We start from the raw sequence: 25,537 nt of genomic DNA on the forward strand, positions 1-25,537 counted from the left end.
AGACAGTGTGGGAATCCCCCTGAGAGCCTGGATGTGCGTGGCAGAGACTGGCAACCGGCTTCCACTCTGCTCCTCTTGGGATAGAAGCCTCAGGGCACAAGCTCAGTACTTATCAAAGTTTTATTCTGTTCTCAGGAGGAAGATTACACAGAACCATCCTTACATGACATGGGATATTTTACAGAATGTAGTATCAAAAAAGAAATATATATATATTTATATATTAAAAATACCTTGCAATTACGTGACATAGCCAAGAGTACAGTTCTTAGTGTGTCTGCAAGTTTAACCTTTCTTAGGCCTTCTGCTCCTCTCTACAAATGGCTTTTTGGATGACAGCAAAATGGGTAGAGTGGCTCATTCACTGTTGGCTCCTTCCTTGCATGGCAAAACCAGAGGAGGAGGAGGAGAGGCCCACAGGAGGCTACAGGCATGCAGAGAGGACAGCAGGCCTTTTTTTGCATGTTGCTTACAGCTACAGGAGGGCTTTGCAGGCAAGTGAAGGAGATGATGTTCCCACTGAAGGAAGGTAAGCTCATCTGACCTTGTTCCGGTGGGGCTTACTTGTCTGCATGGGCCATGGAGGCAGGCTGGGGAGACACGCATACTTCTGGTGTGTGAGGTGACTTGGGGACAGTCTACAATGACTTGGACACCTGCAATAGGCCAGAAGATCTGTGAACAAACACTGAATACCACTGGTAACCTGTAAATCATCCAAAGCAATGGCCTCAAAAGCAGTTAAGGACTGGGTTCTTGCAGGAATGGATGCACTGCAATGCAGGACTACCCAGGCCCCTAAAGAAGAGATGAAACCTCAAAGAAGGGCATTTTATCTGAAATGATTCTGCTGAAAGTAAGTATTGCTTAGGTACAACAGAGGTGATGCTGTCTTGTGTGTTGGACAACTTTCCTTGGGAGGTCTCCTGCAGCTGGAAACCATTCCAAGAGCCAGTCTGGGCAGAGGACTGGAGAGGGCTTGATGAGGTGGAGGGTTGGAGTAGTTTTGGTGGCTGAAGTGAGTGAGACTCTGAATCCAAACTGTGCTCCTTGTCCTATGTTCTCTGTGGGACATCCATCTCATATGGTGGGGTAAGGGTAGCCAATTTGAGCTGCTGCCATCCTGTCAGCCATTAGCTGAAGTTTAGGGTTAAAGTGGATGCATCCTCATGTCCCTGCAGCCAGGTGAACATTGCCTGAGATGCCATCAGACAGGGATACTTGTTTGCACATATAAATAATAGCAGCCCCCTCCAGGCCTCCCTCACTGCTTCTCTCACAGAAGATGTGGGGGACCAGCCCGCCCAGCTGGATTTTCCATGCTATCTGTAGCCTCTGTAGTTGTTCAGTTGCATCGTCTGAAGGGAAGATCTGGCTGGAGAGCCCTGGTGGCAGGGAAATCCTGCCTCCATCACTGTGCCTTTGTCCTGGCTTGGAGGGAGGCTCCCTGGGAGCGTGAATGAGGTTTAGAGATGGGCAGCACAAGCTGAGGCTGCCAGATGAGGTCTTGCCCTTTGCTCTCTTCTCCCAGCTCCCTGGCAAGCATTTCCTAAGAGCGCAAGCGAGGGGACATAGGATCAAGTGAAACAAAGGACGTGGAGGGCTGGCAAAGTCCTGGTGTGTGCCAAGCATCGTGGCTACTGCTTGCGAAAGACCAGAGTCTGGAGCATATTAAAAATCAACAACAACAAGAAGAAAGGGAGCTGTGGCAACAGGATGCTTAGTCACTCATCTCTCCAGCTCCGTGTCCAGAAATGTCCATCTCTCTGAGGAGCCCATTTTCTTCTCCACCCAGTCCACATAGTTGGAGACTTTGGTGTAGACCCCATACACCTGCTTGCTGCCACACTCCTCTGGGCCACCCCATGAGACCAGCCCTTGGGCCACCCACCGCCGGGTTCCTGGGTCCTGGATGACAAAGGCTCCTCCACTGTCTCCCAGGCAAGTGTCCTTCCCACCTTCGTAGTAGCCGGCGCAGAACATGTTCTCGGTCACGCTGTAGTTGCCTGACCGCGACTCGTAGCTGGTCTTGCACTCGGCGTGCAGCACCACGGGCAGCTTGACGTACTGCAGGATGTCAGACAGTGTCCTCATGCCCGAGCTGATGATCTCATCCACCGTGATGTTGGGGTTGGAGATCCCCCAGCCAGCCACCAGCCCCAGTGTGTTGGGGTGAGGCCCCTCCAGCTCGTGCTCAAACTGGGGCAGGCACACGGGCATGACATAGTTCCCCATGGTCACCTTCTCCTTCAGCTTGACCAGAGCGATGTCGTGGTTGTAGTTCTGAATGTCAAACTCCTCGTGGAGGATGATCTCCTCCACTGTCCGGTTGACAGCCTCCATCTTGTTCCTGACATCGTGAAGGGCCAAGTAGACAGTGACGTGCTCCTTGGAGACAGGGATGACAGTTTTGTCTCGCCGCTGGGAGCGGAGCACATGGGCAGCCGTCAGCACCCAGGAGTCTGAGAGCAGGGCCCCACTGCCAAACCATTTGTCGTTGGGCACCCGGGACATGTCCTCCACCACGATCAGGGCCTGCCAGGGGAAGAAGCCAGGCTCTGCGTTTCGGCCACCAATGATGCGCTTGATGATGCCGGGCAGGGGACGAGCTGGCCGGCCGCACACTGCGGACAGAAAGCACAGGGCAGTTAGTCCCAGCCCTTATCTAGGGAACAGATGAAAAAGGACATCCCTGTAGATTACGCCACATGGTTGGTTGCCTTCAAACCAAACACTCACTTATGTCTGGTTTTTTCCATAGAGGGCAACTCTTCTTTTCTCCTGTCAGAGTGTGCTTCAGAGCTTGGAGCAGGCTGGACATTACACCCCATCCCCTATACTAACAGGCCTTTGGAGCTCTGATGCTGCTGTCCTGGCTCTGCGGGAGTCCATCCTGGGTCCATCATGGGCAGTCAAGGCCCATGAATTATTCCTAAACATTTACTCCAGAAAAGTAGCCTCCTGTCTGTCTTCTTACTTATCCTTGACATAGGCTGTGAAAGGAGGATGTGAATGCTTTTGGCTATGAGAAGACCATGGACTTTGTAGGCACGTTTCCATCTCTCAGCCTGGTGAGCCTCAGGCCCAGAGAGCTTGGGAAGGATCAAGCTCTTGGTACCTGTCAGGACAGGGCTGCAGCACATGTGGCACTTTCACAACAGGGAAGTGGAGAGCCCTTGATGAAAAGGGTGGGTTTGTGCCAAGGTTCCATGTACTGGAACTCAGAAAATTTCAGAAAGACTGGAGGATTTAACCTGCAAATAATAGGCCCATCTGATGTAAAGAGTGAGCTGTTCCCCACTGGGCATGAATATGGAGTCAGAATTGTGTATATCACTCTATGGGGCTGTGGAGGCTTTCATCCAGGGTTAGCTACCCCCAAGCTGTACCAGCTCTGACACTGAAGTCAGGCATGGATCCAGCAAAATGTGTGAGCCAGGGTGGGACTTGAAGTACTGTAAGTAGGATCAGACCTTAGTCTTGGTTTGCGTCTATGTGATATGTGCTCCAGCTGGGGACCATGGTGCTACCAGATTCCTTATGGAAGGGCGAGTGGAGGGATCCTTCTGCTCTCTGGAAGACCCAGCAGATGCTATGACTCCTGCCAAGCCATGAGAACAACAACCCCTTAAATCACAGCCCTGAATTACTGCTGTTCAAGCAGTGATTCAGGGTTGTGATTTAAGGGGCTGTTGTACAGTTGAACTGGTAGATGGGACAAGAAGATGGCTTGAGGGCCAGCCTGCACTTGGCCATTCTTCACTTTGCAGTTCAGTTTCTGGAGTGGTTTGGCTGGGTCCACACCACTTCAGAAGCAGAAAGGCCAAATGAGTAATCCTGCAGCCTCATTGTGCCCCAAGAGCTCGTCAGCTCTTCCCAGACCCTCCAGCTGCTCGCCGGCTCCTGCTCAGTGTGCCAAGAAATCCAGGGGAACACCGATGGGAGCACTGCAGCCTGACATCAGCCCAGCCTCACCCCTTGCTCTGAGACCCGTCATAAGGTCTGCAGTCTCATGGCCATGGTATTTGCCCTCCCAGAGGAGCTGTGGCTGGAGAAGGCTCGGTTGTGGGATGTTGCCTAGCACCATGGCTTTACTCCTGCATCTCACATCCTCCCCACAATTCTGGCAGACAAACCAACATCCCTCTGCTCAGCTCCTCAACAGACCCAGAATGAATGTCTGAAGAGTCCTGATGTGCTGTCTGGTTTGCCTTCAGGAGCTTTATCCAGGCACTGTGACACAGCACGAGGAAGAGGAGGGACTCAGCATGCTGAAGGTGGCTCTTGAGAGGGCTGAACAGGGTGGGCAGAGACAATCCTGCCCCTGGGGAACTTAAGCCTTAATGGTAGCACTGCATAGGGGAACTCCCAGGTTGCTTGGGGATGTTGATGTCACTCGGAGGTTGTGGGAGACATTTGGGGCTGTCCCTTCTATAGCTGGAAGTCTTGAATTGCAGCAACTCAGATGCTGGTCTCATTCCTCTCAGTCTGCAAGGGGAACCCACACCCTCCATGGGAAGTGCCAGGACTCTGCCCTGACGTCCCTTGTGCTGTGAGGGCAGGATGCAAAGCTTGAGAGAAAGAGGGCCTGATCTTGGAGGGTGATGGGACTGGGGCTGAGACTCAGCCTTGCAACCAGGGCACGAGCACCGGGAGCTGCTATTTGTTGTGCATGGGGTCTACTGCTTGGAAAAGTGCAGCTCCAGCAGGGAGGGAGCACGATGAGTGTCTGCACGTGGTCAGCTCCCCTGTCTTTCCCAGTGCTGCAAGGAACAGAAAATGTGCTCAGACAAATAATTGCTGGCCTGGCCCAGCGCAGCTGCTCTGCTGCACCAAAGCCGATGGCTGGCCCAGCGAGATGGTTTTAGAGGAAGCGCATCCAGCCAAATATTTATTCTATTAAATTACATATCAAAAACGCTGACCAGGCTGCAAATGCTCTCACTAATGGCAGAGGCAGGCACAGAGTGGCCGGGAAGAGGAGCTTCTATAGATGGGGAGGTGGCGTGAGATATGGGGAAAGATCTGAAGAGCAGCTGGCCAGCTGCTGCCTGCAGATCCTGATCTCAGGAGAGTGTCACCCTCTCCCTGGGATTTTCCATTTTCCTGAAGTCTCTCTGACTTCTGTCACTAATCAGGAAGCCTGGAAATGAAAACATCTATGGCCCTTAAAAGATGTCCCCATATGCTCCCAAGCTCAAATTAGTTCAGGCTGAAACATCAAGGAGAGATGCAGGCAGCAGATGCCACAACAACAGCAGCCACAGCCCTGGTCCTGGAGATGCAGGGAGTCTCAGAGAATCCCTCCTCTGGCCTTGCAGTCACTCGATGTAGCCAGAGAGCAGATATCCTCCGTGGTGCTGAGACAGGTCCTGCACTCTGGAGTGGATGCAGCTCCAGCTGCTGCAGGGCAGCTGCATCCCAGCACCCCTCTGCAGATCTGTCTCTGCACACCCGACCACAAGCTCCTGCCTGGCAGCCAGACCCAGCCCCACCCTGGGCTATGGCCAGCCCACGTCCCAGGGACTTTGTTTAATCCCCAGCGGGCGCCTGGCCTGGAAACTTGCTGGCTGCAAACATTTCTGCCACTGCTCAAAGGCTTGGGACTTTGCCTTCCCTGCAACGGGGCCGAGTTTTTGTGCAAGGCTTGGAGAGGTGCTAATTGTTCCTGCATGTGGACACACTGCTAATGGGAGCTGAGAGCCAGGGGTGCTGGGCAGGTAATGCTCTGCCCTTGGCTGGAGCCATCTCTGGTGATGCTGAGGGCTGAACGTGGCCAGTGGGCTCTGCCCTGGGGCTGCTGGTTTCCTTGTCTGATGGAGCGTGGAGCTTGGGGAGCCCTGACAGCTGGGATGGCTGTGGCACCACTGCTGCCCTGTACTGCCAGGGAGATATGCCCTCATCACTGCTGCCCAGTGCCACCACTGCACTCTGGGCCAGATGGGACAGCAGGAGGCCTCTGTCCCCGTCAAGCTCCTGGCCACATGTTGCAGTGGTTGGATACGTACAGCCAAGGGATATGGCACTGTCACTGTCCCAGGTCATGGGAGCATCCCCCTAGCATGTCCCTGCTCTGCAGCCACCCCTTGCCACCCCAGCACCAGTACCTGGTTGGCAGGATGGCAGCTCGGTCCCCAGCTCCTCACTCCTCCATACCCCAGATGCATCACATGTGTAGGTGGCTGGAAGAGAGCAAAGCATTAGCTGAGCTGTGGCCCTGGCATGAGAGAGTGTCTTTTTGCAGTGAGATGCTGTGCAGCTGTCAGGACTCTTTGAACCCCTTTCTACAGCAAGACCTGAGCTCTCCTTAAAGCTCTCTCTGCAGGGGACGTGCCACCATCCTTGGTGTGGCTGTCTTCAGTTGTCTGGAGGGCTGTACTGTGCCCCCTGCCTCGGCTGGCAGCTGCTGCCCCATTAGTTCTGCCAGTGCCTGCTCCACCAGCACACGTGGGATGCTGGGACCAGATGCACGGGGCCAGTGGGTGTGCAGGGGGATATGAGCAAGGAGACAGGAATGTGAGGAAATCCTCTGGCTTTTCTTGCTGAGGGGGGAGGAGGAGTCAGGGCTGGGGTGTGTGCATACCCCTTCTGCTGCCCAGAGATGGGTCCAGAGAGCCCTGTGGTGCCTGGTGAAGCACCTCACACTGTCTCTGTGGCTGTGCGCCAGGGGAACAAAGAGGAAACTTGGTCTGCCATGATCCTACTGCTATGGCTATACTGGACACTTGAGTGCTGGGATGGGGAGCCTTGTGGAGCCCTTTTGGAGGCTGCTGGATCTAATGCTCTCTCCAGCAGCATCTCCTTTCACAGAGACTCAGAAAATTTCATATGCTGTAGGGAACAGGTGTTCAGAGCACTGAAGAACAACCCCACTGCTCACCGGTGCTGTTGGGGGCCATGTGGTAGTAGGGGTGCTGGCAGTGGTACTGGATGGCTGCTCGGTACGTGGTCAGGTTGTTCTTGGAGGAGAAGGTGACAAAGCCATGCTCCAGCTCCAGCGGCGCTTTGCAGTCAGCAACTGAAAGCCAACACAGAACGGGTGTTGAGCCCTGGGCTGTTTCTTGAGATGTCCAGCCAGCTGGGCTTTGCCATGTGACAAAGGTCCTATGGGGCAGTGTGAGGGCCCATTTAGTCCTGTATCCCCTTTCTGTGGGGTGCTGTGGGAGGCACAGCCTGAGATGGCCTCAGCTGGCAGCAGGAAGCTGTCCCCAGGCAGGGCAGCCCAGACCTGTGAGACCCCACTGTGGCCACCCCACAGACAAGGCACATGGGTGACTTTGCTGTGCACCTGCAGTCTGGCTTACTCACAGGCTGTACGGCCACCACTCACATTGGTGACACCCCAAACCTGGGAGCCCCTCCCTTGCACTTCAGACCTGCTCTGGCAGGTGAGATCCAATGAGAGATGATCCCAGAGTATGTCTTGCATCCTTTAGGCACAACACGATGCATCAGGGGTGCTCCTCTAGGCACCCGGTGTTGCTGAGAGCACAGCCCCATCGCTCCTGCTCTAGGTGTTGCTCACCAAACAGTGCTGCTGAGCACTTACAGGTCAGGCTGAGCAACCCTAGCTCCTGGCTGTCCTGCGATGGCAGAGAATGAGAGTCACTGAGCATGTGGCTTGGCTGGTCTGCAGGCAGGGAGGAGGCCAGTAGACATGCCGGAGATCCCACTTGCTCCATCCATTGGGCAGGTTTGGCTCTGCTTCACCTATCCCTGCTGTGGGTTCAGGGTCTGGTGGAGGGAGAAGGATTTCCAGGGTGCTGTTGCCCTTTCCCATGGCCTATTCACAGTCCCATTTCTCCCTCAGAGTGTCCTGCCCTGGCTCTCCTGGATTGGGCTTGTGCCACTCACCCCAGGAAGGACTCCAGGCTGCAAGGTGGTTCACCTGCAAAGGCAGGAGTCACCCCATGGGAGCTGCGGCTCCCTGCCACGTGGGCATTTCACAGCACACTTGGGTGATGCCCTGCAGCCTCCTCTGCCCTGTCCTGGGAGATTGCCCCAAAGGAGGGCAGGAACTGGGTATGATCCTTCCAGGATCCAGTACTGCACAGCTGGGCTCTGCCACATTTAAGATGAGGGGTTGAGTAGGGGATGGCTGACTTTGCAGAAAGCGAGTCCTGTGGATCAGGGATAATGTGAGCTCTGTGGGTCTTCACGTGCTATAGGATGAGAAGGAAGCAAGGGCAGGAGATCCAGGGATCTCCTGGGATCAAGGCTGAGGAAGGTAGAATTCACTAGAAGCAGTAGCGGGCACCAGGGACATGTACAGATGCTCAGGGTAGGATGCTGCTTGAGTGAAATATGCTTGTTTTATATCAAAATGCTGCAGCCCATTGATCACCAGGGTCCCCTCTATCCCCCTACAGGGAAAACAGGTGATGGGATGTGTATGTGGGTGCCACCAGGTTGGGCAGAGGCTCTGGGTACCTGTGCCTTGCAGAGGAGCAGAGGGCGAGCACAGGCCCCTCTCACTAGCCTAAAGTGGTCCCCGTCTGGACTCAGCTCTCCTGCTCTCTTCCCATGGTGTCTGGGTACACAGCAGCCATAGTACCAGTGACTGTGGGACCTTTATAAAATGCTGGGGCATGCTGGGGCTTGCAGGAAGGAGGGAGTGGATGTTGGGTAACCAGCCTGGCTTGCACATCTGCTCTGGGTCTGTTTATGGCTGCAGGGCAGCATCCACTGGCCTGCACAACCTGTACTCTCCCTGTGTGTTCCCCAAGCCTGAGGCAGGCCTGATGCCTGGAGAATAGGCTCTTGAATAGATTTGTTGCCCCGTCATTGTCCAAGGTCCTGCTGAAAGGGTAAGGGGAGGGAATTTGTGCTGTGAGCCTTTTCAGGCTTTTACCTTGGGAAAGGGGTCATTTAGCATCAACATCTTTGTAGGACCAGAGGTGGACTGGGCTCCCTCATATGCACCACCTCCTCCCTCCCAGCCTCTGGTCCATATCTCAGCATCGTCCCAACAAAGCCTCTGATGCCTTGAGAGGTCCAGGGTATGTGACCTGGGCTCTTGGGGACATGAATGGGGCCAGACTCCGGGTTTTGACCTCCTTCAACTGCAATGAGCCTGAGGTCAGCCCGTCCTCACCTCCACTGGGCAAAGTGGGGAGCAAAGAGGAGGCAGAGGCACATGCACCCCTTGTGCTGGTGCCAGGGCTCGGTGCCTGCAGGAAAGGGCTGGTGATGCCAACCCATCCTCTAGGCCTCCTTGCCTGGAAAGTCTGAAAGGCACCAGGGCTCTCAGAGAGAGGAGAGGAAGGAGTGTTTCTTATTTGTGACGTCTGGCCAGGGAGGAAGGGCGGTATGAGGCTGAATCCAAACAAACAAACAAACAAGCAGGCAGCCGTGCCAGCCGCCGCCTTGGAGGGGGACAGAGCCGGGCCGAGGCATCCGAGCAGAGATGAGGGATACGGAGGAGGTGCCAGGGGCTGTGGGCAGCGTGTGGTCCCCGGGCAGCAGCTCTGGGACGGGGCAGCAGCTCTGGGACGGGGGCTGGCACCCTTCCCGTGGGGCGGCGCGGCAGCGGGAAAGGGGAGGCTCCACTCCAAATCTCCTTCCCCCTTCTTGAGACGGAATTAAGAAAGCACCAGGCGTGAGGGGGGTTAAGAGTGCCATGCCGGTTAGACAAGCCACAGAGATGGATTTGGCAGCCAGACCACGGGCAAAGGGGACGTGCCCTGAGCGGCAGGACAGATCAGAGAGGGGCATGGAGAGAGGCTGCCTGTCGGGGCAGCAGGGCCTGCGTCAGCCTCACACGGCCACTTGCTCCGAGCCGGCTCTTCCCTCTGTCTGGTTGTCGGCTCTGTCTGCAGCTGCACCGAAAGCAGAGGGGAAGGAGGAGAGCAGAGAGAGAGAGAGAAAGCCCAATTAGTAGATGAGCAGAGAGAAGCATGCAGGAAACCCAGCCCCCAAAACACCAGAACTCGTTGATGAGGGCCCAGTGAGCCGTGCCAGGGTGCCGGTGGAGCCACGGCTGTGCCAGGGACACGCTCGGCCAGGGCAACCTGGGGACAGTGGCTGAGGGGAAGCCATCACGGGGTTATGCTGAGCCTCGCCAGGCCGTGGAGCTGGATTGTATCCACCTTGGCTGAGAAGTTTTCTATTTTCTGCATTGCTTTCTAAAACCGTTTTCGCTCGTGCCTTGCCTCTCCCAGACATCCCGGAGAGGTGGGAGGCATTGCAGCTTGGAGGCCTCATTTGCCCATTTAGGGGCTTCTTGGCTTCCCAAAGAAAAGTCTTAAAAATCTAGTGCAGTGAGTCATATCACACAAGAAGAGATCTGTTCCAGCCTGGCTGGAATAATGCAGGTAAACAGTTCAATGTTTTACCCCCCAAAATTGTACTTTTGGGGGTTAAAAATATTTGTCTAGATTTTTGGTTTTTTTTTTCCCTAGACAATGTCAATTTTTATCCTATCACTGCTCAAGCTGCATAAAATCAATGGGAGACTGTGGCAGTGAGAGTTGTAGAAGTGGGGAGTTCCTTGGTAGGGCAGAGGCATCACTGACTCAACGCTTTCTATGGAGCCCTTTCAGATATGAATCTATTTAGCAGGCCTGGAACCTCCCAGTTTCCATTTTGAGTGAGAAAACATGAATTAAAACTCCAGAATTAAACTTCTAGACTGACATCCACAATATTAAAAGGATTTGCCCAGATGAGGAGAATCTGGATCCCAACATCCCTTGAGAGCATCTCGTCCTGCCCCTCCTGGAAGGTCTCGGGACCTTCTGTGAGCATGTTTGCTGCTTTACTCTGGGACAGCCTTACAGCAGACTGAGCAGCAGTGAGAGCCTCTCTGAAGGATGAAGGGGTTTAGGGGAAAGAGCAAAGATGTTATCAGGTACATTTCCCAAGCCTAAGCGGATAGGAGAGCTGGGTTACATGAAAGAAAAGCCGATGGCCGATGTCACCCATCATTTCAAATGGCACCTCCTTTCTTCTCACCTTTTCTAAATATTAGGGCAACTTTTCTCTATCCTTTCGCTTAGCTGAGCGGTGCCCAGTTTATGCTTGAACCTGGAACCTCTCTAATGCCCTTGGTTTTTGTAGCCTCCACTGGGAAGGAAATTTGTACTAGATTATTCCAAATTGTCCCAGCTTTATCCCACAGAGCTCCCTGGCTCTCAGGAGCCAGGCTTACTCTTTCTTTGACAGGGAGACAGTAAAATGGCTCACAATCAAGTTATATGAGTAATCTAACTAAAAGCACCAACCTCCTGCTTGTGGCATTTGGAGTGAGCCCCGTTACGTTATCCAAGAACAAGCCAAAAGAGCTTTGCAGAGTTATGTAGCCTCTCTGGCTGGGTTTGTGTCTCTGAGCAAGGAACTCCACTCTGGCAGGGCAGCTCCCTTTAGCATGGAATGATTTCAGCAGGAAAGGCACATTGGCAGCGTGCAGAGGGGTGTCCTTACTTTTGCAGGTAGGGATGTTGTTGCTCCAGGTCCCATCCTTTAGACACTCGATCTGGAAAGAGTCGCTTTCCTGGTCATCCTGTGCAGAAGATGCCAGTAAAAAAGCACCATCAATATACAAAGCAAGAATCTCTCCATAAAAAGTCAATTTCTTCATGATTTAGTCAAGATACATCCAGATTCCACTGGAAGAGGGCTTTTGCAGCTAGAACTTGGAATATAAACAGAAGGAAACAGTTGAAGGGTTTTCTTGTTGCCAGCAACTTGGTGAATGCAAAAGAACTGCAGTCATTTATTTCTGATCTAGGTGCTGGGTGGGTAAGGAGGCAGCTCTACATGAAGGACGAGTCTGGGAGGAGATCAGAGAAGTACCCAGCTCCATGTTGGAAGCCAAAGCAGGCTACTGGTTTGGAGAGAGGACAGCCACCCCGTGAGCCACCTGCACTCCCTGTCGTTCTCAGCTGCTTCCTGGAGAGGGCCCCTGACACAATCCTGTCTCTCTCCACTTGCTGAAGCTGTCCCAAAGTCCCAGAGGACCTCCCAGTTGGTTTCTGTGGGGCTGCCTGGGAAGCTGAGCCACCACTCACTGAGGTGGGGAGCAGGCAGAGCCCTGGCACCTCTCCCCCAGAGCTTTTGCTGACTTCTCTGGCAGAGATGCCAAGTGTGGCATCCTGTGAGCTGTCTGGCTCCAGAGGGTGGCTCAGCAAAGTGCCATCTCCTCTCTTCCTTTGCATCTTTGGGAAGGAAAGTTGATGGCTCTTAGGGGAGGCTTTGTCCTTGCCCTTGGGAAGAGGTAATGATGGGTGTGGGTTGTGTTCAGTCTCCCAGAGATGCAATGGCTTTAGGAAGAGGGATAACCCCCTCTCCTACCCACATACCCAGCTTCACACTGTCACCCCATACCTTCAGTACTTTGTATCCAGTGTTGCAGCTGATGACAACCTGGTCTTTGAAAGTGTACTTGGCTTGGGAAGGCTCGATTTTCCCATTGATTGGTGGCTGCACCAGTGGGCATGGGTTTCCTTTGAATAAAAAGCAAAGGAAGCAAAACTCAGCTGAATAAACAGAGGAAATGTAGAGTCCCAGGTCTGCCACCTAGTTCATGTAGCAGAGTCTAAGCACCTCTGCCCTTCTCTTGCTGTTAGCCTACACTGGCATGGCTCAGCCAGGCTCTTCTAGAAGGATCCATGTATTTCCTCAAGTGTATGACAGCTTGGCTTTGGGCATTACAAAGCTGGTAGCTAATAACAGTAGCTTGTGCAATTATCCTGCCCAAAACTGCACTGTTTTGCAGCACGATCTTGTTTCAGGGCACATTTGCTGTAGGGAAAAAAAGCACCCTTTGATGGAAGGGCTCTGTGTTATTTTACTCCTCTCTTTTTCTGATGTCTGGAACAGACTCTTTCTGGAGACAAGGCTATGGACCATCAAACTCATGGTCTTCACCCACAGGATTTATAAAGCCCTTCCCATTGCCCATGCCCAGTAAACAGAGGAAAGCAGCAGGAGTTACCAATTGCTGTGTAAGACAGCTTCCAGCCCCTGTTCTCCCCTGAGTTGTCACTGTGGAAGAGGATCTGCACACTGTTGGTTTGGGTTTCAATGCGTCCCGGGGACTTCTCTCCACAGAAAGGGCCAAACTCCCTCTGGCCAGCTTTGATCTGCCAAGGGAAACAAAAGTGAGTGCCTTGAGGGAGACCTTTGATCCCTGAGGACTGATTCACCATGAAGCTGATGGATGGGGCTGTGGGGTCAATGAGGCACCATGTGTTGGGGAGGATATGAACTGAAAAGAGGGTCAGCATTAGCTGAGAAGGTCAAAATCAGAGCTGGTAAGAGACATGAGTTCAACTGAGCACAAGGCTCCCACTGGCTTCATCACCCCCGTTTGGACTGGGCCAATTTTAGTCCCAAGGTACCCGGGAAGTGACAGGAGAGCAAGACAGGAGTGTGCAGAGTCCAGCTCACCTTGATGTAGTCATAAGGACAGGTCACCTCGGGGTGATCTTCCACGTCAAAGCTGTCCTCAAAGCTCAAAGTGATGAAGAAACCCTCCTCCAGCTCAATACGGTACAGGCAGTCTGAGCTCTTGGGGTAGGGGCTGGGGAAGTCGGCGCTGGTGATCACCCCACTCCTCTGGGTGTACAGGTTGTCGCTGCACTCCACTGAAACACAGCCATGGCTCCCTCAGGGCCCTGACAGCCACATCCCAGCCTTGACCACACTCAAGAACCCTCCCAGTGAAGTGGGATGCCTGTGGCATAGAGGATCCTGGCTGGAGAGCTAAATCAGCTAATTTACATGATACAGACTGTGAGCAGAGACCTCTCTGATTTGAGGTCTATAGGACTTAGCTGAGCAGAATGCCCCTGGGAGAAATGACATTTCCTTCCCACATGAGGATTGTGGGCCTTGGGAACTCTCCAGTCCCAGGCTATTGGTTTAGAATCACTTAATTGTTTCAGTTGGAAAAGACCTTTAAGATCATCACATCCAACCACTCACCTCACACTGCCAAGCCCATCAGTAAACTGTGTCTCTTAGCACCTCATTTATGCATCCTTTCAGTATCTCCAGGGATAGGTATTCCACCACCTCCCTGGACAGCCTGTTCCACTGCTTGTAGGGAAACACCCACCTCATCCCTCCTGGAAGCAAGAAAGGGCAGTTTTGCCTGTGTTTGGCTGGTCTGTTGCCTGGTCAGGGACCCCTCTGTTTGCCCCTCTCCATGGCTGAGCTGTGCCTGGGGATACCTTTGCAGGTCCTGTTGTCAGAGTGGAGGATGTAGCCGAATCTGCAGGAGCAATAGTACCCGCCGATGTAGTTGTGGCAGTAGTGGTCACATGCCAGCTCCTCATCACTTTTCTCCAGGCACTCATCCACATCTAGGATGGAGAGAAGAGGGAAGGGAAGTCATCCTGCAGCCTCCCATGTATCATTCCTCGTGGGGACACTTGACACAGCACTGGGAAACAAACTGTCTCATGTAGTGGCTCATGTGAACACTCAGTGAGTCCCACACAGCGCAAGGGCTGCACACAAGGATTTCTTTCTCTTGCTGGGGCCCCCAAGGCTGGCCTGGAATGTACTCCTAGCAGATTTTTCATCCTGCACTAGCAAGCTGGTCCTGGAGGCTTCACTGTTGCTTACCCACAGCGGTGTAATGGGCGTCGAAGCCGGTGAAACGTTCCTCGTTAGAGAAGTCAGACCTGAATGTGAGCCCCATGTAGGGCCCTGGGGATAGGATGACTTGCTGGCCAGGAGCCTGCTCGGTGTCTGTTGTCTCCCTGCCACAGAAGGTGGCCAGCTCCTGGTCCTCAGCTTCAATCTGTCAGCAAAAAAAACATAAGTGAGCGTTGGGCAGGGCTTGAGACTTTCCCCTTGAGCTCTGTTGAGCGCTTGGATAGTGCAGGAGTTTGACATGTCCATGGGGTGCTCCCCAGTGCTGGTCATCTCTGAATTTTCTCTGTATGGGGCTGTGGGTGTCTGTGAGCCCAGAGAGCCCACGGTGCCTTCCTGGGGAAGGTCAGGCCCGGCGTGCAGCCATGCTCTGCATGTGAGAGCTCATGTCTCTGCTGTGCTTGTCCAGCCTGTCCCCTGCCAGAGCTCAGCAGTGTCTCCATGGGGCAAGCTGCCCATCCGTCAGCTTTTAATGGCCACAGCCTAAGGATGCAGCTCTGTACCCCTGGGTGCCTTGTCCTGCTCAGCTTTGCACTGCTTTGGTCCTAAAAATCAATTTCCAGCCATTTCCAAAGCACTCACCTCACCTTCTGCAGCCAAGTGTGACCCTGTGGATGCTCAGAGCATGGCTCTGTCTCTGAGATGCTGTTACTGCAGTAAAATGATTCAATGGTTTCTGCTACATGAACACAGGGACTCAGGTCTGCCTGCTCCTGCCTGTGGTCACTCCCTGAAGTGGATGCTGAGAGAGTTGGCAGCATCCAGGATGTAGGGAGGAGCTGGGCGGTGTAAAGGGAGGATGCAGGGAAGGAGCATGTCTGGGAGGTGAGGTGAGGATGTGAGCAGGTGGCACAGAAGAAGAGGTGTGAAAATCATCCCCAAGCTGTGTTGGTTCTCACTCAGAGCTGTCGGTACCTGAGGTGCTCGCCCTCACCTCTTCCTTCAGCCCAAACGCTGATCTGTGTGAGGGCTGTGCTGCTGGGAGGTCACTGGGACATCAGAGAAGCTCCTACCCATTGAGTTTGCCCAGCACAAAGCAGCAGCTGTAATTTAAATGATGTTTATGTCTCCTGGGCAGGATTGGGCAAGCTCAGTCCTGTCCCTGTCACACAGGGTCCTTGTCTGGTTCCAGACCTGCAGTATCAGTCACAGTTTGGCCTCAGAGTCACATGTCCAGAGGGCCACAAGAGGTGACCAACATGCCAACAGTGCCCTGTTGTCATGTTAGCAAGCTCACCAGCCTTTCTGTGTATCCCTTTGAAGAACAACCATGTCTGTGCCTTCAAGCACTGTAATCCCTTCAGAAAACCCTCCAGTTTTCCCTGGAAACCCCCTCCCTTCCTTCTTCCTTGCTGTTTCTCCATGGACCATTTCAGCATTGACCCCACCTCTTTTTCTGGCACATCCCACCCCCAGCCTCTGTCTCCACAACCTCTCCCAGCTCCTTCCCAGCACCCTGCCTGCTTCCCCCCAGAAGATTTGAATATGAATAACCTCTCAGCTGAAGAATGTGATGAACATCACCAGTGCCAGCCCTCTGCTCTTGCTCATGTCAAACCAACTGCTATTGAGGCTGTGATGAAGCGTGCAACCCCCAGCCCATGCCTGGGGACAACAGTTGACTGCTCAGAGACCCACGGGGGAGTCAGAGGTGATGCAACACTTTCCCCAGCTTGTGTGGCCTCAGCCAGGCCAGACCCTCCTCCAGCTGCATCCCCTGTCTCCTGGAGACCCCTGGGATGTGCTGGCTGGGGAGTGTTGGGGGCTGACAGGGAAATTTCCCAGGGCTGAACAAGCAGGAGGAAATGCACTCACATCAGGGAAAGCCAACGTGGAAATGGCAACTCAGCATGCCTTGACATTGCCTGCAGAGATTTTCCATCCTCTCATACAAACTGGGGCTGGACAGAAAAGAGAGAGACTTTCCGATGATAAATGCTGAGAATTTGGAGCACAACCACGCCCCCTGCATTGGGACAAAAACCCAAATGAATGTTTTGGGTTTCTTTTTTTTTTTTCTGTGAAACAGCATTTTGAAAAAAAGAAAAAGAAAAAGACAACAAGTACTTTGGATCCATCTGGTTTCAATCCCTCTGAAATATACTGTGGTGCCTTAGAATGTCTTTGAAACCCGTGAAATGGAAGTGTTACAGACTGAAAAACAGGAGCACCATCACCAAAATAAACCAAAAAAGGCCTTTTGGCCCCGCCACAATGTCTCAGCTGTGGCAGCACCAGTGCATGGCATGGAGCCTTTTTCTTCAGGAAAGCTGTAGGAAGGAGCGGTTTCCAGCCTGCTCCTTCGTCTGGGTCTGATGGCTGGCACCTCTGCAGGGACACAGAAGCCACTGTGTGAGCCCCTGTCCCTCTCCTCCAGCCCTGGCCAGTGTGGGACCTGCAGCACAGCACCACAGGAAAACCCTCACTGTGCCCTTTGTCTTGGCCTGAGGATGCTCCTGCCGTGGGGATCCCCCTGCCCAGCATCCCTGGATCCAGCCCCACAGCAGCAGGATGAGGCTTGTTCTCTCTTCACTGAAGGTATCCACAGCCCCTTATCTGTGACGGGTCCCATGCCCTGAGCCACAGGGAGCAGAGACAGCTCTCCAGCAGTAAACTAAACAGAGAGGTCATCATCCCTGGTTAATATTTGCTGCTTCTGCTGAGGACTGTATACTTTTTTTGGTAGATCATTCACATCCAGCGAGCAGGCTGGTAATTAAATCCTGGTTGTTTGTTTGGAGTTTCTCCCTCTCGGGTCACGATGTCGACGTTTTCACTAGAGAAGATGTGTCCCTGAGGGAAACATCAATTGCTGCAGAGAAATTCCCTATAAAAATACGCTGAAAGAATCCTCCTTTGAAAAATAAAATACAGCGACACTCTCGTGCCTTAGATCTGCCCTCGCCACTGCCTCCTGCCATCCTTCCCCTTTCTGCTCGCCTCCTTGTTCCCTCAGTGAGATTCCTGCCCCTCTGGATGGAGGCAGATGAGGGGATCCCTCCCCCAGCTGTGGCTCTGTCCCCTTGATTCTGCCTTGTGCTGTGGCTAAGAGAAGTGGTGACTCAAGCTGTGCAGCTCCCGCTTTGTCCCATGTTGATTTCCCTTTCTGGGACAGGAGGGAGGAGCTGGGGTGATAGCTTGGCAGCAAAATTCACTGCCCCAGGGCATAGGGGGGTGTGTGTGTGTTGGGGGGGCACTGGGGATGCTCTGGAGGTGCCTCCTGCAGCAGGAGGGTTAAATCGTGCCGGCGGTTCAGTGTCTGCCGAGAGGAGCAGGCAGCCGGCAATACGGAAACACAGCCGCCAACCCACTCCTCCCCCAGCCCTCCAGGAATGCACTAATTGGACTGATGAAGGCCAAACATACCACTCATAATATATATAAATGGCTCATTAGGCAGAGAAACGGCAGCGCTGGGCTGAAGACACTGGGAACATGACATGGGGAGGAGATGCTCAGAGACAGGGAAGGGCATGAAACAGCCCTGGCTGGGCTGCCTTGCAGCCAGAGTGCATGCAAGGACCCAACACCCAGAGCAAAACGACTGCTGCTGCTGCCTGTGCAAGTGAGGCAGGCATGGGACAACCCCAGCAGGAGCCTCTCTCTAGGTCTTGTAGAGATGGTCTCACCAACATACACATGTCCCTTCCCTGATATAACTTAAGGGTTCTTTCATGTGCAAACATGCACCTGAATTGCCACAGGCACATGCATGGCAGCTCTGCTGTGGTTTCCTCCGTTCTCAACTTGGTTCAGCATCTGGAGACTGTCCCCTCCCGTGGGTTGCTGCATCCACATGCCCTATTCCTGGGCCAGACCTGTTATCTGGGAGTCTGGGGGAGCAAGGAGAGCACAGGTGGGACGGTGGGGTGCTGATGGAGCTACTGTCTTGCTCCTATGCTTCCTTCTTCTCCTGCATGGGGGGTGACTGTGGTCTCCAGAGATGCAGCGGATGGCCAGTGCCCCCATACTCCTCTACACAGAGGCAAAGGGATGGGAAAGGTGAGCAGAAAAGCTCTGGGCCCTCCCAGCTGCCTCCCAGGATTTCACAGGATCATATCAAGACCTTTAAGATCATCAAGTCCAACCACTCATGTCACACTGCCAAGCCCATCACTAACCCACGTCCCTCAGCACCTCAACTACACGGCTTTTAGATAACCCCAGGGATGGGGACTCAGCCACCTCCCTGGGCAGCCTGGGACAGGGGCTGACAACCCTCTCAGGGAAAACGTTCTTCCTAACCTCCAACTGAAACCTCCCCTGACACAACTTGAGCCCATTTCCTCTTGTCCTGTTGTTCATTACTGGGAAGAAGAGACTGAACCCCACCTCACTACACCGTCCTGTAAGGTAGTTGTAGAGAAGCTCCTCTTGGGATCCCACACTCTCAGGGCATGGATTCCCCCCTGGCTGAGACTGGCTGACAGCACCAAAAGAGGATGCTCTTCTCCTGAACCCCTAGTTTATGACAAGCCCTGTTTTATGCATTTTCCCCCTTCCTCTGAGTAGAGGAAGTTGTAAATGGACCCCGTGCACCCCTCCTGCAGCCCCAGGCTGTGCACACACTGCCCTGAACCTAGCAGTGAGCTCCTTCCTTGGCCCTTCATGCTCAAGGGACCTTTGCCCATACTCCTGTTTTTCCCTTGCCAGTTTCTCACCATGGCCAGCAAAAACTGCCTCCTGTGCTCAGTTGGGCCCCTGGCCATCTTGAAACAAATTTATATGCAGCCATTAGTTTTGCCTGAGATGCCTGGCAGCCACACATGGGGTTAGTAGGATTCCTGCCTGGGTAAACATCCAATGGCACAGTTCCCCCCTGGAGACACAGGTGTGAATAACAGCTGCAGAAAAGTGTCCCAAGTGCCACAGATGGGCAGAGGTCTGAACACAATCTGAAGAGCTGCATCCAAGTGGGACTTGGGTTGTGTCAGGGAAGATGGAACCTACCAGACCCACAAAGTGTCATGGATCCCTCTGCCCTCCTGCTGCCAGGCACATCTGCAAACACTCATTACAGACAACTCCTGGGTTTCAAGAAATGAAGGGAAAGCCCAATGGCATGTGCTGAAACCTGCCAAGTCTCAAGAATGTGCCAACCTGAATCAGGACTCAGTGGTAGAGATTGAGGTGAAGAGATGTCCCACAAGGACTTGCCGTGGGCTGACCAGGGGAAACTCCACTCATCACAGGCCCCAAGCTGGCTGCCAAGACTTCAGGGGCTGGTTTCATTTCAGAGCTTGACCGAGCGATGTGCAAAACCTCATGGCCGGGACCCTAGGCTCAGATCTCCTGGATAAGCTCAGGGATTTACTTGTGAAAGCTCCTCAGAGGTCAGGATTTCATCTCCCACCTTTGGCCCCACACTGGGTTTTCATGTCCCAGCTCCCTGCCCCTGTCACACCACTCCTCAGTGACACCAGTCAAGTCACTTAACCAGATTTCCTGGTCACGGCCATGGCTTTTGGGCTGCCCCGAGCCAGTGCTGGGAACCTGTGTGCAAAAGTGCTCACTGCTGGGTGACTCCAGAAAGGATCCAGGCAAACCAAGGTGAGACCCCTGCAAATGAGGAACCCCATATCAGCTCCCTGGGGACAGCAATGAGCTGGGATGAGCCTGTCAATGAGCACAGCAGAGGACAGAGGGTGAAAACCCAGGGTGGATGGCTGCCCCTTCACCATCCTCCTGGAGATGGCAGGAGGCTGAGGGCTCCCATCCAAGACCCGGGGAGAGGCTGTCTCTGACCTGCTGTGCCTGGCACTCAGCCTCCTGAGGCAGTGTGCTCCTGTTTCCTACTTGCATAGGGCTTCTTTGGGTATGTACTTTGGAGGTGGCTGTTCTTCCCCTTCCTCCTGGCTCATTTCCTTACCGAAGCACCACTCCCTCTCTCTGCCATCCCCATTTGCCTCCCAGCCAGTGAACATTTCTCTAGGAGCCACGTTCTTTTTATATAAACACACACACACGCATGTGTATGTGCATATATATAAACAAACAGCTATTGTTTTAATTAGCCATTGTTTCAGAGCTCTGGAAACTGTTCCCTTCTGAAGACCACCCCGAAGGTAGAGATCTGCATGGGTTTACAGCTCAACTTGCCCTGAGCTTGCCACTCAGGATGACTTTCTACACTGCTTGAGAGCTCGGGCATGTGGGCAGCCAAGGAGGTAAGGAAAGCAGCCAAGGAGTTAAGGTCATGGCATGGCAGCTTTCTGCCTGTCCTGAGCGGGGTCCCCACCTTGCATTGGGGCTGTTCAGCTCCCATTTTGACCTCCTCCTTACAGCAGTCAAGAAAATGAAGACTCAGAGTGAAAGCTCAGTCAAACCCACAGTCAAAACAGACAAGAAGGTGTGTTCTTACACACACACACAGAGGTGTATAATCATATAGATAACCTGTGCAACTCTGCCACAGGATGCTGCAGAGGTTAAGGTCACCCATGAGTTCAGAAAGCAATGGCACAAGTTCATGGAGGGGGAATCCATCGAGCTCCATCAAATGGAGAGATACCACCTGTAGCTTTCTAAGTATCTGCAATAGTTCTGGCAGGAGAAGCATCTGTATGTGTGGGTCTGTAATGATATTCTACAGCCATGCACTATTGGCCTCTGTCAAAAGAGCATGTTGATGCTGTTTTTATGTCTTGTGCTGATGCAGACAGAGGCTGGACACATCGACTCAAGGAGGAGAACAGTCATGGAGTCATTTGCTCCCTCCTTAACATTTTCTGAGCTGGTGGTTTAGCAACACCAAGATTGCACCCCTACTCAGCAGAGTAACCTAAGTATCCAGCCATTTGCAGCACTATTCAAATGTAATTCCATGGTGGAGGCTCTGCAAGCTGAGTTACAGCCCCGAGCAAATTTACACAGCTGAGATCTAAATCCCTGTGAAAAATACCGCCTTCTTATGGAAATCCAGCAGCGGGGAGGGCTGTGGTGCCAAGTTGGCACCATGGCCAAATAACAGGGAGCCTTATGAAAAAGGAAAAATGAGCAGGGGGTGAAGGGTGGGAGGAGGGGTAAAGCTTGGAATGGAGAAGGTTTCCAAGAAATCCGCTCCTTGAGCTTATTGGGTTTTTAAAGCAATATATCTCTATATATGTCCCTGGCCCTTGTGCTTGGAGAAGATCCAGGAGAAGCAGAAAGAACTAATCAAACCTCAATGAGAGCTGTTAGTAGCAGAATGAGTGCCAGCACAAAGGGGAAATTAAAGCGGCGAACAACAGATCCTGGAGGAAAAAAACACACAAATGTTTGCTTTGTTTTCTTAGGGCAAGAATAAAATAATAATTTCCATTAGCTGGCAACTAGCACCGGGGCTGAGCTCTGTGGTTCCAGACTTGGGTGCAACCTCCACCTGCCTCTGTGTAGAGGGGCAAGGTGAGGCTTGTCCTGGGTGATTGTCCAGCCAGGCAAACCTAGAAAGTACCTGCTTGCTGCTACTGGTAAGCTCTGAATCTGGTGTCTCTCTCACTGTTAGTCCAATGGATGTTGTGATCCTACCCACGTTCACCCTGTTGTCCACTGAACTGACACCTTCTGTGCCAAAAAAATGGGGAAAACCAGCTTGTTGTCAGCTCTTTCTCAGCTGGCCACACAGGTCTGCTGTCTACCCCACCATGTGGCCTGTTGATATCACAGCTCACCTTCACATAGTCGTATTCACAGAGGTAGGATGACTCCAAGTCGAAATGCATGAAGTACAGCTTGATTTTAAACCCATCGGGCACAGAGATGTTCCACGTCACTTCCGAGTCGCTGGGATAGGAGTCGGGGAAGTTGGGAGACTGGATCTCCCCAAACATGTCTGTCAGCTCGATGGCATCCACCACACAGAGCAGCAAGGCACACAAGGACCAGCTCAGGGGGTACCTGCAAAATCCACAAGGAGAGGAAACCAAACTCCAGTGATGCCAAAGCCTGTTGAGGGCTCGGTCTCTTTTCCCTAGTGGGTCATGACACATTCACAATGGCTGGGAGGGGATGTGTGGCACTGTGTCACCGTGAGCAGACCCCCAGCCAAGCCATGGGGAAGGGGAGGGGGGGGATGTGAGCTGCACATAGCTCCCAGGAGGGGCAAGTCCCTTTGAAAGGTGGGTGGCCAAGGCACCTCCACAGCTCCCACAGCTCTGGGCGCTGTCAGGAGCTTGGTGTTTCTCACTTCTGGAAGCAGCAGCCGCTGGCAACACGTCCTTTGGCTAATAGGGCTCTGATGGGCAAATCTTCATTTAATGGAAGGATGAACATAAGGATGCTTAATCAAATAATGATGCTTTCTAAATCGGTTTAATGAAAGCATCATGGCAATAACTGCTAAGGATCATTATTATTATTATTGCTGTTTAGCCTCATCCTGCCAAATTGGGATCGTTGACTCTCAATAAACAGCACACGTCTGTGCAGATGGGCAAGGATGGACTGAGGCCCCAGCAGTATAAACCAGAGTGTTACTCAACACTACTTTTTTGTTTCTCTTCCTCTCCTCCCTTTCCCTCTGCTTCCTCTTGCCCACCCTCTTCCTTTCCCCTTTTTTCCTTCTCCTTCCTCTTCCTTTCTTTTCCTGTCTTCTTTTTCTCTTTGCTTCTCACTCACCCCAGATGGAGAAGCACACAAAGGCTGAGATCCTTAGAGATCTTTTGTTATCAAACTAAGCTTTAAAAAAAAATCTCAGCCTAAAGTGTTTGTCCCAGGGGAGGGCAGAGAGGGCAGGTAAATCAGTGGCAGTCCAACTGACCTCACACCAGCCTCGAGCTCCATTTGAGCATGAAAGTGAGCAAACCCCAAGTGTTTCCCTGTGCAAGGGGAGAACACTGTATGTGCTGGAGGTGCAAACACAAAAGCCTGTGCCACTTCATGGGGCCCAGAAAGTGAAGCAGACCTCAGGCTCTTCACACCCAATGGAGTGCACGATGGAACAGAAACATGCAGCAAATTAGAGCCATTAGAGACAAATTTTTCCACTTTCCAAAATGGGTCCTAAGGTCTGGCAAGGCCTCGTAGGTGTGTTACAGGAGCTGGAACTACTCACATGTACACGTACTCCCAGTTTCAAAATCAGGGCTTGAGTCAGGTATGCTTGTGAGGAAATTGAAGCTACACAAGTGGATTATTTTTAACCTGCCTGTGTTCTTTCAAAGCCAGAAGAGAAGATTCCTGGGCTTCGTTTGTGTAGTGCCATCACTTTTCCCAGCTCCTCGTTACAAAGCAATGTTAATGGGAGCTGAGAAATTTGGATCGATTTTTGTTTCAAGCAGAGTGAGGTTGAGCATGTCTTTTTCTGACAGCTTGTCTGAAACCACAAAAATGTGTGAAGGGAAAATCTGTTTCTCTTCTGCTCGGAGTACATGCACAGGGCTGGATGCTCAGATGGTGTAAATGAGCATCACATCCTTGACTTGAACGGGCCGTTTGTGGGTGCAACTCTCTGCTTTCCCTTTAAACACGGGAGCCAAAACTTCTTTCCCGTGCCAGGAAAGTTTTAACCTCACGTAAAAGTGATAAACGGCCGCGGCGTGTGTAGAAACCTGAGGCTGGTGCAGCACATCCCTCCTCGCTCGCACCTTTCTGCCACGGCCCAGGGCAGAGCGGCGTGCCCGGGCTGTGTGCCCATCGCCCGCGGCTCCCTTCGCCTCTGCCGGGATGCCGGCGGGCGAGCTGGACTGCAGCACCGAGCCGAGGCATCAGCGACGCCTCGTCCGCTCGCGGATGGGGAACGCGGAGCCCCGGTCTCCAGGGGAAAGCCCTCCCCGGCGGGACGGCCCCCCTTGCCCTGCCGTGCCCTCAGAGCACAGCCTGCGGGACCCCGGCGCCGGCCCGGCGGGACTCACCTCATTGTGCCGCCGGGAGGCTTTGGCGGTGGGTTTGGCGGGGAGGATTGCTGCTTGGGGTGCGGGGGACGCCTTTGCCTCCTTCCAAACGCTCCGCTGTCCGCCTTATCTCTGGCCGGAGATTTGCGAGCGTGTGCGCGCCTATGTGTGTGTGCGTCTGGAGTTGTCTGGCATTTTCCATGCAGGTCACGCCTTCCCCTGCCTGCAACCCTTCCCCACATCCCCACAGGCACGCAGGCAGACCTGCCTGCATTGGAACTGGGCTCCCCACCGCTCCCCCTCTTGCGCCGCGGGCTGCCCGTGCGCCCCAGCAAAAGCATTCAGCCAAGTTTTTGTCTTCCGTAATCTCCAGAGTTTTGTGTGTGTGTATGGGGGGGTGTGTGTATGTGTGTGTGCCCGTGCACATTGTGTTTTCTCTCTCTCTCCTTTCCCCCCCCCCCTTGCAGCCTGCTTTGCCAGATGGCTAAAATTTGCCTCTCAATAGGGTCTGAGGCTCCAGTAAAAACAGAAGGCAAGAATGTGTGAAAAAAACCCCAAATCAAACCTGTGCGGGGATAAATAGCTTTAGTGGTGGTGCTGCAGCTGGGATCACTGCTCGGGACTTGCTGCAGCTTCTGTGTTCAGTGCCGCGCAGTGTCTGGGACATGAGTCTGGTTTCCAAGAAACTTTCGAGTTGTTACAGTCCGAATAAAATCAAGACATAGTTTGCAGCCTACTGCAGAAGTGAGGAAGTGCTGGGTTCAGCATTTTGTCCCGGGGCAAAAGAGCAGCTTTAGATGCGGACTCTGCTCAGGAGCAAGAACTTCAAAAGCTAAAGTTCCAAGTTTTGAGCCCGACTCCTTCCTGTCAAGGAAACAGGTAAAAACATGAACGTTCCCCACTAAGCCACGGGAGGTTCATTTCCCCTGCCCGTGCCAGGCACAAAGCAACCCAAACCTCTCCTGTCTGCATAGCTACGTGGGAAGATCTGTTTGGGCTGCAAACAAAGGAATAGCCCTTAGGGAGTCAAAGGATGCAAGTGACTCCCTCGTCCAGAAATGACACCTTTGGAGACACGAAAGAGCAAAAAACCTTTAATAGCTGTTTACTAACTCCAGCTTGAGCTG

The 25,537-nt window shown here is 53.0% G+C and overlaps 1 protein-coding gene across 1 annotated transcript; it reads right to left on the reverse strand.

Moving 5' to 3' along the window:
* Positions 1–1,723: 1,723 nt before the first annotated feature.
* On the reverse strand, positions 1,724–24,535 carry MASP1 (MBL associated serine protease 1). The gene is made up of 11 exons (XM_062006128.1): positions 24,432–24,535; positions 22,251–22,476; positions 14,572–14,749; positions 14,175–14,306; positions 13,390–13,586; positions 12,935–13,082; positions 12,325–12,443; positions 11,422–11,500; positions 6,881–7,018; positions 6,108–6,182; positions 1,724–2,624 (listed from the first exon to the last, which is right to left on the reverse strand). Exons 1-11 carry the CDS (start codon positions 24,434–24,436, stop codon positions 1,729–1,731), a joined length of 2,193 nt encoding a protein of 730 aa, XP_061862112.1. The 5' UTR covers positions 24,437–24,535; the 3' UTR covers positions 1,724–1,728.
* Between the last annotated feature and the right edge of the window lie 1,002 nt (positions 24,536–25,537).

This window comes from Colius striatus, chromosome 12 (assembly GCF_028858725.1).
Source record: "Colius striatus isolate bColStr4 chromosome 12, bColStr4.1.hap1, whole genome shotgun sequence".
In the NCBI taxonomy this organism is placed as follows: Eukaryota; Metazoa; Chordata; class Aves; order Coliiformes; family Coliidae; genus Colius; species Colius striatus.

Bases quoted from the DNA above. Each gene is read 5' to 3' on its own strand.
- MASP1 (XM_062006128.1), bottom strand. The intron at 13,587-14,174 runs GTATCCCCAGGC...GCTGTGTTTCAG, and splicing joins TGACAACAGGACCTGCAAAG to TGGAGTGCAGCGACAACCTG. The intron at 13,083-13,389 runs GTGAGCTGGACT...TTCCCTTGGCAG, and splicing joins GTCCTTATGACTACATCAAG to ATCAAAGCTGGCCAGAGGGA.